Source organism: Lissotriton helveticus, chromosome 5_1, assembly GCF_964261635.1.
Source record: "Lissotriton helveticus chromosome 5_1, aLisHel1.1, whole genome shotgun sequence".
Lineage (NCBI taxonomy): Eukaryota > Metazoa > Chordata > Amphibia > Caudata > Salamandridae > Lissotriton > Lissotriton helveticus.
Genome location: NC_136065.1, coordinates 1,762,679,820 through 1,762,696,420, shown reverse-complemented (window position 1 = coordinate 1,762,696,420; position 16,601 = coordinate 1,762,679,820). Strand labels below are relative to the sequence as shown.

At 39.9% G+C, this 16,601-nt stretch overlaps 1 protein-coding gene across 1 annotated transcript in view; it reads right to left on the bottom strand.

Moving 5' to 3' along the window:
* CRHR1 (corticotropin releasing hormone receptor 1) overlaps nt 1-16,601 on the bottom strand; it is a 2,033,077-nt gene that overhangs the window by 1,281,468 nt on the left and 735,008 nt on the right. The window contains exon 3 of the mRNA XM_078645030.1: nt 1,700-1,819. Coding sequence (XP_078501156.1) covers nt 1,700-1,819 — 120 coding nt within the window. The remainder of the gene's footprint in view (nt 1-1,699; nt 1,820-16,601) is intronic.

Below are 16,601 nucleotides of genomic sequence, written 5' to 3'. Positions count from 1 at the left end.
ACTGCTGTTTCAATCTGGCAAAACAAACCTTTATGTTTTTCATGTCTTGGCAGTGAGAAGTCTACAAAGTCGTTTTTTACTGTGGCAAGGCTGTCTCTCTCATAAGAAAAAACTGAATTACATAATAAAAAACACAATGATTAATTTCAGTTGAGTAGCTAGGAAATTACTCCAGGGCTCATTTGAACCGCAATCTAAAATCCAACTTAATGGTCAAGTCGGGTTTTACTTTGCTTGTTTGGGAATTACACTTTTGAAGAGTTGTCATTTTCCCACCTAACCCAAAACAGCCTTTCGGTCCAGTGTCGCCTGACTGCTGATGGCTTCCCTGTGGTGAGATGTGTATTGCTCAAAGACAATAGACAAATATCTTGTTTGTGGGCGATGGCCTGGGGCTGTTTCTGGACCCTTCCTGTGCTTCAAAGGATGCCTAACCTTTTGTCTTCCTAGGCAACTTGGCCTCAATCAAAGTGGGAAGGAGAGCTGCCCCCGAACTGGGAGAATTTTCCCATTGTCAGAGCCCCACCTAAAGGGAGAAAGGTTTGGTCACGTTGAATTTAGAGAAAGAGGGGCACTGTGGGATAGGTTACGGTAAAACATTCAGGAAGTAATGGAAAAGTGGGTACCATCAATCCTAGGAAATTTGACCTCATCAGTTGGGGAGTGGCCAGACATCTCTTCCAGCCACAGGCTGGCACTGAGAATTAATATGGAAACTTCAGTAACCTTCTCAGAACACTCCCGGACTTGTAAAGATTAAGTACTGCCCTGCTGTTTGAAGAACCTGAAGGAAGACTGGGCCTGCTTGCTTTGAACCAAAGACTCCAGAAATGACTTCAAGAGTCAGTTGGCTGACCTCCTGTTTGGCCTTCATGGGTACAACAAGCTTTCCAGGGGCCTCTCTCCCTGCAACTTCCCAGCCAACCAGTTCTAACTGGACCCTCCCCAGACCCTGCTGCTGTCCTCTGCTGGAGTGAGTCGTAACCCACATGTGGTGTCCCCCAGGACCTGAACCCTTGCCTGGTGTTAAACTGTACTCCTCATGTCCCCAGACTAAAAGAAGTGGGATTTAGAAACTTTGGGCCAAATTTCTGCCTGAACAACAAAAGGGAATTGGTGTTGTCTTGAAGCTGTAGCCATCGAATCACTAGTCAGCCTCAACTTACTGGCTTGCCTCGCATTATTATTATGTTTTTTTAAATAAACTTAATTGATTTTCAGTAGGTGTGGGTGGTAAACTCCCCTCCTCTAGTGGAGTTCCCTGAGTTTTGCCCACTCCACGCTCTGCGGAGTTTTGGAAAAACCCCGCCACTCGCCGAGTTGGCGGATTTTCTTCTTGCACACCATAAGTTGGCAAGCATGTGTGTGAAAATCAAGTGCTAGACCACCTCCAAGCACGTTTTCTCAATGCGGGTAGTCACGGAAGGTTGCTAATGCTTGCATTGGGAAAGCTGATGCTCAAGTAGAAAATCTATTAGAGCGGCAGAATGAATCAGCTCCTTCTGGTGCGCCACGTGGTGCCATTCGCTCCCAGCACTAATGAGTGGCATTAAAGAAAGCCATCATAAAAATCAGTGATTTCAGCAATCCAGATTTCTGTTTGAGCTGTTCAGTTAATTATCAATTATTATTGCCTTTTATTATTAATATCATCATAAATGACAGATACGGTGTGCAATGGAATTTAAAAAAATCTCACCTGTAGTGTTGTACTGGACACCCTGGAAGTACTCAGGGCAGGGCCGAATGACTAGCTGCCCAGCTGATGTTCTTGGCCAGCATGTTCCAATCACATCTATTGATGCATTACATGAAAGACCTATAGAAAAACATTGAGTATCAGTTAACATAACAAATAAAGAGGACATTTACCCTCCCCAAGTGCCATCCACTGATCACTGTTTAACAATATCATAGTTAAAAAACTAAAAGGAAGGAGAACTGATTTTGAAAAAGAAATAAAGTGCCCCATTGTTTAACAGTTTTATATTCATGGTTGTTTTTAGTAGCCTACTGAGTAATTTTGTATGTATATTTCAGCACTGTAAGAAAATGCCTCTTTTTGCATGATCACCACGTTTTGTTTTGGAAGTGAGGTTGTTAATTTATTTACTCTGTACACTGGGATCTAACTATCCAGGACATAGTGCATGCACTTTGACCCCTAGAAACATGTATAATTGGTTACAAATTATAATTGGCACATTTATCTTACCTATAAGCTCCTAGTATATTGTAACCAGAGTACCCAGGGCCTATAAGTTAAATGTCACTAGTGGACTGCAGCATGTATTTTGCCACCACTAAAGTGACAGTGCAAAACATGTCTTCACGCTTACTCCTGCAGCCTGAGTGTGCAGTTTTAAAACTGCAAATTCAACCTGGCAAAATAACCTATTTGCCACGCATAAACCTTCCTTATTAATACTTATGAGTCCTCCATAAGGTAGGTCGTACATGCCCACATGGAATGGTGAATGGTATTTAACAAGTAGGATGTTATGTGTAGTTTAATTTTGTATTTCCTGGCAGTGTGAGATCTACAAAGTCATTTTTCACTGTGGCAAGATGGCTCTCGCATAGAAAAAACTGGGTCACATTATAAAACATTATAATGCATACCCTTAATTTTAGGATGTGTGACTGGCTCTAGGACAGGGAACAAAAGGGCCTTGGCTGGGATGAGGTGTGACCTCCTTCCCACAAGATGGCCTGGGAGATGTGCCAACGAACTGCATAAGCTTCAAAAGGGCATCTTCTGTCACAGACAATTAGATTTGCACTGCTGGTGGCTTCTGGGAGATTGTGTCCTGACCCCCAAGTGTTGCCCAGAAGGTACTGGACCCTTGGCTGGTATTATAGTGTAACCTTCTTCCCTCCAAAATTGCAAGACTGAACCCTTAGAAACGTTTTCTGAACTTTTCACAAAAAGAACTAGATGCTACCAAAGGACTTCTGCTGAGCCACAGCTGCTGAACTGCCAGTCAACTCAACTTGCTGGTTTGCCCTGCTGAAAACATTCCGATGTCCAGAGCATTTTATTAGTCTGATCATAGAGGACTTCAGCTGAACCAATGCCAAGCAGCACCCTGCTCATGACAACACCTTCCTGCACCTGATCTTCTAACTATATCTTCTCAGATTTTTCCTGCTGTTAATGTTGAGAGCATCAAATTTCCTGCCAGAGCAGTATCTCCCAACGTGGTACTGCACTGCAGCCACCCACCATTGAGGAGTCCTTCTTTGGGTCCAGCTGGTACCCCAACCTTCCGACAAGTTCATCAACAAGGATTTTCTCCAATGAAAAGACTAAGGGCCTGATTATGACTTATGGTGCTGCGCCGGCATTGCGCCAGCACATGCAAAGCAGTGCAAGGATCACCGGTCTGATCACGAGTTGAACTCGTGCAGGTGGATGGCCCTTTTGCTGTTGCCACGGCTGTGCCCTGAAAAAGGGCACCCCAATGGGAACTACCAAAATGCTCTAGCACAGCATGGACTATGAAGTCCATGCCATGCTGGAACGGGGGTTGCAATCAGACATGCTGTGCCCCGTTAAATGCATCCCCATGGTGGACCTGTAGGACCCCTTTTGTTTCCCCACCACCAGCGTTTTGGTGGTGGGCTCACCGCTATGAAAAGTCTAGCAGTGGAGAAACTTAGAATATGCTCTGTAGGACTGTGCCAGTCACACTCAGCATATTGTATTGCACCTCCGCCGCACCACCGTCAGGGAACAGCAGTATCTTAGTGCAGCCAGCGATCCACCACTGTAATGACGCAGAAAGTCGTAATCCAGCGGTTGAGCCACCGCGAGTCTGGCAGTCCATGGACTGCCAGACTCATATTCAGCCTCATAGTCAGAAGATGTAACAGACCCATCCACCATGGTTGTCAGCGTCTTTTCGCTTTGACCCAGTCTAGCGCGACCAGCTACCAGCAGTTGGCGCTTTGTGATTTATGGCCCTAGAAACATTTAAATCTTAGAAAACTTATATCTCCAGTTCCCTACTTCTGAATTTTATTATTTTTGTGTCTATTTGCTCATTAAAAATTACTCTATTTTTATTAATGGGAGTGGGGTTTTATTATGTCTGTTTTCTACTTTTTAACAGTATTAGTGCTGATAAATGCATTACACATTTATCCTACTTTAAGCCTCTCTGCTCTGTGCTACAGTTACCAAGGATTGAACGTGGGTTTACATTATTTAGACCTAACTGACCTAGCAGGGAACAGTGCCATTATTACTTGAAGAGGACTACCATCCACTTCAACTAACAATACAGTTTCTCACAAGCGCTTATATAGCAAAAACCTAGCTGGACAGAAATAGGACGCTGTGCATTAACGGAGGATGTTGGAAGAATATACAACATTATGTGGATCAAATATGTATATCAAGTGTGGACTTACACATTTTAATTTCAATATTTTTCAATTACTTATAACTGTATTACATTTCAAACCATTACAGGGAGATTAAATGATTTGCAAGAATCACACATTTTCTTTCCCTAGGACTAGTAGGCAGGTCACTGGGTTCAGGCATTGCCTCTAAACTATAACTCCTCCTGGCATGCCATAACATGCAAGTGAATAGTGGAAACAGAGCTCTTTCTGTCTTATTGGTGTTTATAAGATCTACAAATGCTTGCTTAAAGCGCATTGCTCAACGCAAGTACATTCATCATAATCTCTCGATTTGAGGATATACCCTTATTAATATTTGATGTGTCTGATCTGCATGCTCATGTGATGACTTTCCAGTGTCACCGAGGTCCCTGTTCCTTAATCGCCCTTAATGTAGCAAACCTTGTGTGTTGATGCAAAAAAGCTGAGCCCTTATATAATTGTTATTACACCACGCAGAATCACACTCACCTAAGAGGGAAGAGGAAACCCACCTACTTAGACCACCACTTTAAGTCACCATTGACAAAAAAGAAGTAGGAGTAAACAAAATTATGCTATAAAGTTAAGTGGCAAGAGTTGTCTGTTTGAAAATCTGCCCTCACCCACAAATTTGTGACATGCTTGATCATAGCGCTTGTTGAACAACAGCCCTGTGCAGTCCAGTCCAATGCCTGGGGTGGAGCAAAAGGGAGGAGGAAGACAATAAAAACATAAAGAAAAGTAGGGCTCAATAAAGAAAATTATAAGTGCAGATTATAGAGTTTAAAACTGACTCAGTAATATCCACTTCACTACTTTCTTCCCGGATTTCTTGGACAGGATGAAAACAGAACGAAGGATGGTGGTGATAGGGCGGATTAGTAACCCCTCCTATCTGCATGTATGTCAACCTGTTTCTGCTAGTTATTGTGTCTTTACAGCATTCATCAGGACCAACTGATCCCCTGTATGTTACCCTTCTTTCCTACCTTACTTCAGTAGTTTGAGGTTAGACACTCTTTGGCTAGAATTGTGTAAACACACTGCAGAGTTTCAAAGTTGTTGAAGCTCGAAAAAGCGTGCGAGCGATGGTGGGCCCCTGTAGTCAAACATTCGTCAAGGTGAGGCCGCCACCCAAAATCAGTCTCTTCATACGGTGCATAGTTTTCGTTATGCTTATATTGTCTTCGCCCTCCCTTTTGCTCCACCCCAGGCGTTGGTCTGCGCAGGGATGTTGTTCAGTAAGCCCTATGATGAAGCATGCCACAAAAATTGTGGGTAAGGGCAGTTTTTCAAACAGACAGCTCTTGACACTTAACTTTATAGCGTAATTTCGTTTACTCCTACTTCTTTTTTGTGTTGATGATTGCACCATGCAAGCAACATCTTGCATAATTCCTATTTACGGTTAACTGCTGTGATCATTTTCCGACAATGGAGATTGCTTTGTGCAGAAATTGTCTTGAACTGTGAAACTGATGTGCGCCATAGCTTTGAGCCATTTTCTGCTTGAACCATTCTTTCACCAATGTCTTGATGGACCTGTGTGTACATGATTTGCTCCAAGTACAATTTTCGCCCAGACGACCATTGAAATGAATTTCACACTATACATGTAATTTTTGTTGCTATTCCACATATTTTGCATGAAAAATATTTCCCGTCTTTGCTCATCCCTGGTTGCAGACCCAGGGCAGTACCTCATAAAGTGAGCCTGGGGACGCAGTAAAGACACATTATCAGCCACAGGTTTGGTGTCTTCAATAGATGAGGAGCTACAGCTGTACCCTTTTACCACATCACACTATGGGAAATGGTTGGTGGTCCTAGATACATCCAAGGCACGTACTACTTTTTGGCAATGTTAACAAATCTAAAGTAAGCAAAAGAATATAACACACGACCATACATAAAACATTATAAAAAAATATTCTTGCAATAATGTAGCACAAAAACACATCAGCACAACATGTAACAAAAATGATCAGCACTACAACAACATTCCACATGACAAATGTGCACAAGTGTAATATGTTTTCTCCTCACATATAATAACTTGAAGACTCTTGGTTTCATAATACGGTTGCAAATGTGTTTGAAGCAATCACAACCTTAACTTACCAGCCAGGACATTAAATAGAGGCAGTCAAAAATGTATGTAAAAACCCTCCTTTACAACTATTTGCCTGGGCGGCTTCTTAAAAATGTATGCCTAGGATTAAACTCCAGCAATGTGCAGAAATGTTAAGCTACTACATATTTCTAAAGATAGAATTTAATTTCAAAACTTATTTTTTCACTTCCAGCTGAGCTATAAAAATAGGATCCGGTTCCCAAATGCTGAGGGAAGTAGAAACTTGCTACACAAGTAATTTACATTAACACCTATGTTAAATATGTTTGTTTGCTCATTTTCATATAATTATTTGGCTTGGAAAAGCGAAAGAATAATTTCAAATCCGGTCTCACCAACATTAGGGAGCAGCGAGCTTGAACATGGTTAAAGCCTATGCTCAAAAGGTTTTCTTTTTTTAACTTACACTTATTGAACTTCATTTTTAAATTGGGAAAGGAGTGCCTCTTTGAGGAAAAATGTAATAGAAGACCCACAATTTTAAAAAAATTGTTTCTTCCCATTTACGCTGGTCAAATTGGACATTAAGGGCCTCATTTACAATATTTTGATGCAGGGCAGCGCTGCACGTCGCTTATTGCGCTGCTTGCGTCAAAAGAAAAGGGCAAGAATATGCCATATCTATGCGGTACTGCACATTCCTATCCTCTTACAGTGTGCTGGCGCACAAATGGCTACCCAGCGCCAATTGCGGCACCCTTGTACCATGGCACAAGTGTGCCTGCATTGAAATCAGGTTGTTTTTGTACAGGAAGGGACACATTCCTTAGCAAACACAAGTGTTCTACCACCCCCTGGGAGCCGCAAGGTTTTGACCATTCCCATATTTATGCTGTTTTTTAAATCTGGGAATGCTCCAAAAACCATGGGCATTGAGTGGCAACGCCCATGCCACGCCTTCCCATAGGCAGTGTGGAGGAACACAGCGACTTGCGTTACATCGCCTTTAACCATGTCAACGAGGCCATGAAAAGCCACACAGAGTGGTTTTCCATGGCCACGTAGATGTGATTGAGAGGCCTGTGGCACCAGAGAGTCATTAAAAGTCACGCTCCAGTGGCGCAGTCCTCTTATAAATGAGGCCCTAAGAGCGCAAGTCGCAAAGCAATTTGTGCATGTATACTTAACTTATACTACTAAATGGTTTCTGAAACTAGATCAAAAATGCTTCTCATTCACAAAATGTGGATGTACATGTTTAAAACGCTTTATTCACTCATAATTTTCATGGAACCAAATCTTCACAAGGGCAAGAATGCGCCATAACATCCTTGTTTTTTGGGTATTTATAATTACTTTCACAGCCCATTTTCACCACAGAAATGATCTATAAATTGCTCTTTTCAAGACTAAGGGGCCTATTAGGATGGCGGACGGACCTGCGTCCGTCCGCCACCCCCGAGGTGGAGGGACCGCCCGCAGGGGAAGCGGCGGTCCCTCCGGTGCAATTAGGATGTGACCGCCACCCTGGCGGTCACATCCCATATCTTTAACCTTGCGGCGGGTGGTGCTTGAAGCAGCACCCGCCGCAAGGTTAAAAATGCATGTTTTACATTTATGCACAAAGCGGCAGGCACCGCGCAGTGCCTGCCGCTTTGTGCCTGCCGCTTTGTGCATGTAAATGCTGGGGGGTACCATAGGTACCCCCCATGTGCACCCCCCACCCCGACACCCTGGGGGCCCGCAACAGGCCCCCAAACACCAAAGACCACATGCTTTTCCACGGCGGAAAAGCATGTTGCACTGCACACCGTAATTTGGCTGACGGTGTCTTGCAGACACCGCCACCAAATAGCCCTCCACACCCCGCGGATCAGCAGCGGACGAACCTGCTGTCCGCCGCTGGTCCCACCGCAAACCCACCGTCATCCTCATCTGGCGGTGGGCCTTTTCTGTGGCCGCGGCGGTGAATCCGCATCCTCCAGGCTGGCGGTGGCTTCCGCCGGCCCGGAGGATGCAGATTCACCGCCATCCTAATCGGCCCCTAAATGACAATCTGGAACAGTGAAAGGAAGGTGCCCTATTTCTGAGAGGACCAAGTGCAACACTTATAATTGGATATTGGGGCCTCATCTTTATCTTTTATCACTATCAAGAGGAAGATGAGGATCAGTCCTAGATATATGAACGATCTCTGTCCTGTGACAAGATGTATTGATTTAATAACCTTTGGCAGGAATAAGAATGTCCCCTCTATGTTAAATACACGTGCACCCTTACCCTTAGTTACTCAACTGCAAGTGAATGTGGCAGCCTGACTTTCTGCTGGCCCTTCCAAAATCTCTCATGGGTGCTGAGATATGGCCTGAAATTGACACTGATGCATAGAGACTGTTTCAGAGGTTAGTTAGAGAGAGCCAAAAGTGTACCTCTTGAATTACACGAAACTACTGCCTGTGTCCCTGGGAAACGAGCAGTGAGTGATCGTGGCAGGGTAACTCGACACAATATCGAAAAAAAAATGGAATGGACAGAATATCGAATTCAAAATATAAGAATGGACCTAATATCGAATGGACATATTATAGTGGTTAATAGTATCAACATGCAGGTAAGTAATATCAACTGTCAAAATATCGAAGCACATAATATAGGCATTAAAATATATCAAATTTTTAATAATATTGAAATATTTTACGTGTTTTGTATGTTAATATATGTGTGAAAAGTGTATATTACTTTTGTAATGTATGTTTAAATTTTTTTAAATAATACATTTTATGTTATTTAATTTTTGTGTAATTTAATTCCGTAGCGGATTGCGGGTTTATATAGGAAATAGGGTAGGAAGTAATTTAATTATAGTAAATAAAATATTAATTTTTAGGAATTATTAATTATTTCAAATTTTAGTTAGTGTTTTAGTTCTGTTGCGGGTTGTGGGATTTATAGGGGAATAGGGTGGGAAGTAATTTAATTGTATTTAAGTAAATATTTATTTTTATTTATTGGTATTGTTAATGAATTTATTGTTAATTATTAATTGGTAATTATTTTTTTATAAATTGGTAATTTATTTTTATTAATTGATTAATTGATAATTATGTTAATTGTATTAATTTATCATTGGGAGCAGGTTGTGGGTTCATAGGGAAATAGGGTGGGAAGTAATTTAATTGTAATTAAGTAAATATTGAAATTATTTTAGTGTATTGATAATTAATTTTTTGTTAATGAATTATTAATTGGTAATTTTTGGACTACTTATTACATTTTTGGTATTAAAAATAATTGGTTGTTAATTAATTATTAATAAGTCATTACTTTTTAAGAAATAATATTTATTGGTATTTATAATTAATTAATTATTAAATATTTTATAACTGGTAATTACTTTAAATTAATTTCTTATTTTTATTGATAATTAATTTATTCATATTTAAATATTAAATCATTACTTTCCCTACTGTTGCACTCACTGGAGTGGGAATAGTAATTTTTACCCCCACGCTATTCAACGCTTTCCCTACTGTTGTACTCACTGGAGTGGGAATAGTAATTTTTGCACAACGCTATTCACGCTTTCCCTACTGTTGCACTCTCTGGAGTGGTAATAGTAATTTTTACCCCTAAGCTATCCAACGCTTTCCCTAAAGTTGCCCTCTCTGGAGTGGGAATAGTAAATTTTACCCTCCCGCTATCCTAGGCTAAAAAAATTGAATATTTTTAATTAATATTAAGTTAATATATATATATATGTATTATAAAATAAAAATGCATGTTAATTTTGGTTTTTTAACTTACATTAATTATTTATTAATTTGTAGGTTATTTAAGTATTTTTAAGTATGTTTTAGTTAATTATATTTATTATTTCATTAATTTTACATTACTTTTAAGCCATTAAAAAAATTTGATATTTTAACAAACTATAATATTTACAATGATATTTTGGATTCAATATTTTTGTACTTTCCTGTTTGTAGATAGGAATTCGATATTCTGGCCTTCTATATTTTGTCCATGATATTTTGATAGGTCGATATTTGGCTCCTCGATATTCTGTCAGTGATCCAGTGGCAGAATATGATTTTCTTGTATTGTTTTAGAGTAATATCACTTTATTTGGTTTGTTGTGAACAATCAAAGTGTACAAGCACAATAAAAATAAAAAAATAAATGCAGAAATTGTAAAAATAGAACATAAGAATAACTAACTTACAGTTCAATTAAGTTCCTACTGCATCACAACCCCTCAATAGTATGGAATCTGCAGCCAGATGATTTTATCCTAATGTGTGTTATGGCCTGTGCTGAACGCATGCCCCCGTTTTGGATCAGAAAAGAACATCAATAGTAGCATCAAAAAGGTTGTAAGACAACACGACCATAACGATATGGAATATCAATGTACAGATATCATTTTTTAAAAGAGAAATAGCCCCCTTATTGGGGTCAGTGCAATTTCAGCCAACAACCATGAGCACATAACAGAAAGTACAAAGACAGTCTCTTCATAGGAGTCAGTCAATATAAAAAATTTGTAAAATGTTTGGGAAGATAAAAAGTAACTAGAATGGTGAATAAAATCAGTAGATAGCAGCTTTTAAAGTTGAGCTTCTCTTGTACCAGATTGCCTGTAGAAATTTACTCACAGCAAATACAATTTTAGGAGCAGTATTGTTTTTTAAAATCCTGAAGAAGTTCTCATGTCTCAGCATAAAGGGCGTATCCATTTGTGACGTGGGCTTTGGTACTCAGGTCAAAAGAATATTAGGTGTGTTTAATTTTCATCGCTCAGGCTGCAAATTGGGCAACTAGAAGGATCTTATTCCTTGTGCCATTTGTAAGTAAACAATCTTAAGGGAAGAGCACTAAGGTGAAAGTGTATATACAGGCTCTTGGCTAGGGGAGATGGTATTAAATCTAGACATTGCTCAAAGGATGGTTGAGAACTTGTGGTCTAAAACCACGCTGGTAAGGGAACCATTTGATCTATTGATTATATACTCTTCTTGCATTAGGGTCAACCCAGCACCTTTGTAGCCCCAGATTCCCCATGCATATGCAGACACATTTTACCTAAGGAAGCATCCTGGCCCCTGGGATGTTCAATAATTCTACAAAAGAATCCTTATAGTATCCTTGCTCAGCGGTAGTCCAGAGGTGAACCCAATAAACTAATAATGTAAGTACAGCCACATCTGTGATTCTTTTTAACCTCTTTTTAACCCCAAATAGAAATATAATGGAATAAAGGGATGAGATGGTCAATTTCCTAACAAAGTTATTTTCAGCTGTAGCTAAAAGATGAACATCAATATTACTGCAGATTTCGGCACCATAGAGTGCGGCACCTTGGGCCTTAGCATGGCCGATCTTCGAAACTGGCGAGACTACATGTGAAGCTGACTGTCTATGCATTCTAATAATAGCATTTGATCTATGTTCAATTACAAGGGTACTCTTATATAATTGTCCCAGCCACTTAAAATTCTCCATGAGTCTAACTCCTAGATAATCAAAACTGTCTATCCTTTCTAGTACCGATTTTCGTATATCACTAGCATAATCATCTTTATCTTTATTCAGCTATGAATGTCCATAAGAGTACATAAAGGATAAAATTTGAAAAATTAAAAAACCGAAACAATAATTTTATCCTGTATGTACTTTTATGGCAATACGTAGCCGAATAAAGATGAAGATGATGATGATGATGTATAACTAGCATTTGGATAGGCCTTTTTTCCCTGATCCAAAACAAAGCTAATGCTTAACGGCCAGCTCGTATCGCTCATGTCATACCCAGGCCCTGCACTGGCCGCTTAAGGTGTATTTAAAGTGCTTGTTGTGAGTAAAGTGCATACTGGCAGGACTCCATGTTGGTTGTGACTGAATGTATGCTATAGTCAGTAGGATACATTTTGGAATGCCCTGTTTTCTACATGCCACACCAGACAGAGGTGTTGCAACAGCCTCCCTACACAGTGGAAGTGTGTCCCCTAATTCCGGAGGTGGAGGGTGTGGCCCATGGCACTGAAGTGTGAAAGGAAGGAGATAGGACTGTGATCTATGTTACCTATTTAGCAGAAAATTGCAGATTAGTCTTCTTGAGCACTGGCATTTGGATGCAGAGCAGACTGGTGCCACCACACTGGGCGCTGATTTCGGAAGGTGCTGTGTTTTCAAGTATATTATGATTTTTAAAGTACCAGCTGCCGCATTACTTGTCTTCAGCAATTTAAGGCACCAATAAAAATGCCAAGATAACTCTGGTGATTAATGGCCCTGTTAGAGTGAGATCGGAGTTTTGTGTAGTGGCAGTTTTGACTCATCTAAAGTTGTGAATGGACGGTTAACATGCCTCCTTCAAAGCATGTGTACCATGCAGATCAAAAAGTGCATATAATGTAGCTAGTTCAATACATTACTGCTTTTGTCAGCGAGATCCTTTTTTTACTTGCAGTTTATAGGTTCAAATCCAAATATAGAACAGTTAGCTATTAACTGTCATCAAAGAGCTGCATGCACCTACAAGGTAGTTAGAAAATTATGATGTTTTCCCCAGTCTTTCAATATCCTAATGTTGTTAAAAGGGTTCCTTTGGGTAGAAATTAATTCTTATTAGTAAAGACAACCCCCACCACACTGCTACATTTTAAATTCTGAGTTTATGCTTTTTCACACCAACCATTCTTAAACTATAGTGTCTAACAGTTTGGCTGACATGCAACTCCTACACCTTGTATTCCTCTGTTTTATGTACCATTTCCTATTCACGGATTTAAACACATATGATTCATTATCTCAGTGTAATGTATGTGTGAGGTAAAGAACTCCGACACCCTACACTGATATAAGTGGTGGTATAAAACAGAAGACAGTTATGTGAGAGAGAGTGGTTAAGGAGACTTAAGGGGCACTCTTAAAAGGGTGTACTGAGAGAATCAGTGGGGAAAGAGGTCAATGGGGTCCCAATAAACATTGTCACAAGGAGCGTCACCAGCGCTAAAGCCGGCCATGTTTAGATGAACATAGTGGAAGGGGATTCAGTTGTTAGGTGTTGGATCTGGTACTGCAGGGTCACCCCCAAACATTTTTGCCTTCACCCCTTCTGTTTTGCTGGATTTGTTTTTGTTGGCTTTAGTTCTCTGTGAACTTTATGCCTGCTAACTAGTGCAAAAGTGCATGTGTTCTCTTCCTAAAACATATCAAAGTTGGCGTAAAGCTGATTGGCACATTTAATTTACTAATATATACCTAGTAGATGGTACTATATATATGCAGGGCCTGCAAAGTAATTGCTACTACTAGGCTGATAGCACTCATTGTGCCACCCACTAAAGTAGCACTTTAAATCTTGTCTCAGACATGCCAGTGCAGCCTGTAAAGCTGTTTTTAACTGCCATTTGACTTGGCAAAACAAACCTTCCTTTTTATTACATATAAGTCACTCCTAGGATAGGCCCGTAAGTCCCATAAGGCAATGAGCACTGTATTTAAAAAGTAGCATATGTGGGTTTATGTTTTACATATCCTGGTGGGGAAAAACTCCTACATGTGTTATCTTTACTACTGCACAGCCTTCCTCTGCATAGACTAAGATTGGGTTACCTTATTACATTTAATACCTGCCAAATGTTGATTGGGAGCAGATAGGAATGTCATGTTTAGACTCAAATGAATTATAATTTAAATCCCTTTTTAATGGTATAGTCACACTTTAAGTAACAATTCTGAAAATGGCACTTTTAGAAAGTTGGCAATTTCTTGCTATAATCATTTATGCCTTCTACAAGTATCCTGGGTCACATGATTGTGAATGGCATTGCTGCTGGGCTTTGTGTATTCTTCCCAGACAATGAGACAGAAGGAGACTAAGTATTGCCATTATGGTCCATCCATCAAGGATGGTTGGGGCAGAATTTCACCCTGCCTCACTTACACTTCGAATTAACATGGCAATAGTCATTTGTCACCTGAGAAGTCTTGGAGCCTTGGTAAGGGAAAGGGCAAACTTTCCAGAATCAGAAACGGGGTAGTATAGAGAAGCACCCCACTTCAATAGCTGGCACCACAAATAAATATTGGACCTTCAAATCAACTCTTCAGTACACTCTTGTATTGTGGAAGACATCAGATGGATTACCTGTACTCCAGAGGACTGCCCTGCTGCTACCAGAGGACTGTTCTGCATCCCGAGGCCTTCCTTGCTCTCCAGAGGACTGCTGTGTAGTTTGAAAGCCTGCCTAGCATAGAAATTGAGTGAATGTTCATTCACACAATAAGTGCCGGAACCATCAGAAGACTGGGACCTCCTACCTGCCAGCCAACCCACCCTTCCCAGTAGCTCCCTCTACATTTATCTCTGCAGCAGAAAATCCTGTTCAGCAGGAACTCCCAGTGACAATATTTGGCCTTGTGGAGCCCTCACCGGCTTGCAGCATTACCTACCCACTGGTGGTTTTCGACTTTAAAAATTTTGTCAATGTCCGAAAGTAAAAATCTCCATCAGACTCCCTATTGGCAATGATGACCTCATAGACCTGGAAATCATGCTTTTCCTGCTGGAACATTTTCTCATCATTGTCGACAACTTCATGGAAACCCTGTCCAGCGGCTTCACGCTGATGGCTACATCTCCTCAGACACAGCCTGCTGCCTTGGCCCACGGAATTCTACCTTCTCATGGACTTTTCTGTAGGATGTTTTCAAAATCGGAAAGTAAGCCAAGACCGGGCCCAAACCACCTTGTGTATCCAAACCATGCTCTGTGGTGGTCAACCTTAACTTATGACTTTGCTCCAGTTTCGCACAACCAGATACTCACGATTGATGTGGGGATCTTTTAGGGGCTAGACTTCACAAAATTTTTTATAAATTCATGCCTCTCGTTCTACTGATTGGATTTCATTTTGGTGTCATGTTATTTACAAAAATCTTCTCTATTTTTGTGATTTGTGATTTTTCTTTTGTTGTGTTTTCACTTTATGTCAACAATTTATAGCACAGGTGATAGGGTTCAGCCAAACCAATACAAACTATTTTTATCTGGACTTATTGTTAAAATTCAAATTTGTGCTATGTGGATGCTTAAATATCAACACAGGAACAGATATACCTTTGATGTAAAAAAGTAACAAATAATGCTTGTTTTTACCACAATATTTAGAATCTCATAAATATTTAATAAAATACACAGACACGTTTGTCAATATAGTTTATCATCCATTGGACCACATACATCATCAAAAACATTTTGTCCAAAAAACACATAGAAAACAACTGTATACAATCAATATCATAAAAAATATACTGTGTAGACACAGCATTTCAGTGGCTACTTGACTTTTATCCCACCTTCTTCAAGACCAATATCTAAATTAAAGCCATTGGTATTCAAGGATTTTATTTATATCATGTATATTGTCCTCCACCCATAAAAGTAAGAACATTCTGTTTCTTTCCAATGAGATAAAAAACTAATATTTAAGTCTTTGCAGCTCAAATTTCACTTGAGTAAACTTAGTTCTAGTCCTACAAAAGGCATCTATCATTTAACTTTCTAAGATAACTTGCTTTTTGTGCCAGCAGGCTGCATTGATGCACCAGCTTTGTTAGATCCTGGAATAACCTTTCTGTGCCTGACCCAAAAAGTATACTTGAAGGGAACTTGTGTAAATGTATTAAATAAACGTTTACAAGGGTTAGAAAGAGGGCAGCCATGTCACTTTCCCAAGAAAACCGACAGAGATATTTTGATACAATTGGTCTCTTTCTTACTTGCTTACCACTTCATAATGTTTACCTGTCTCCTTATACAAGGGATAAAGGCCCCCCTGTCGTCCATTATAAGTATATCACAAGTAAGGAGGAGTTCCATACCATATATAGGAATGAGGAAGAAGCCACTCAAAACCTTGGTGCATAGCTCTTTCATTTGAAAAGAGAAAGCATGCTTACAACCATAAAGAATAAAAATAGAGCTTCTATTGCAAAAGTAAACACATCAAAAACCAGTTAGATGTTTGTTGAAAAAAAGATATTAGAAATAGATCAATACAAGTCAGTTTATAAAAAAAAGTTTTAAAAAATGCAGTAGTTTAGAATGTGTACATTCAGAAAGATT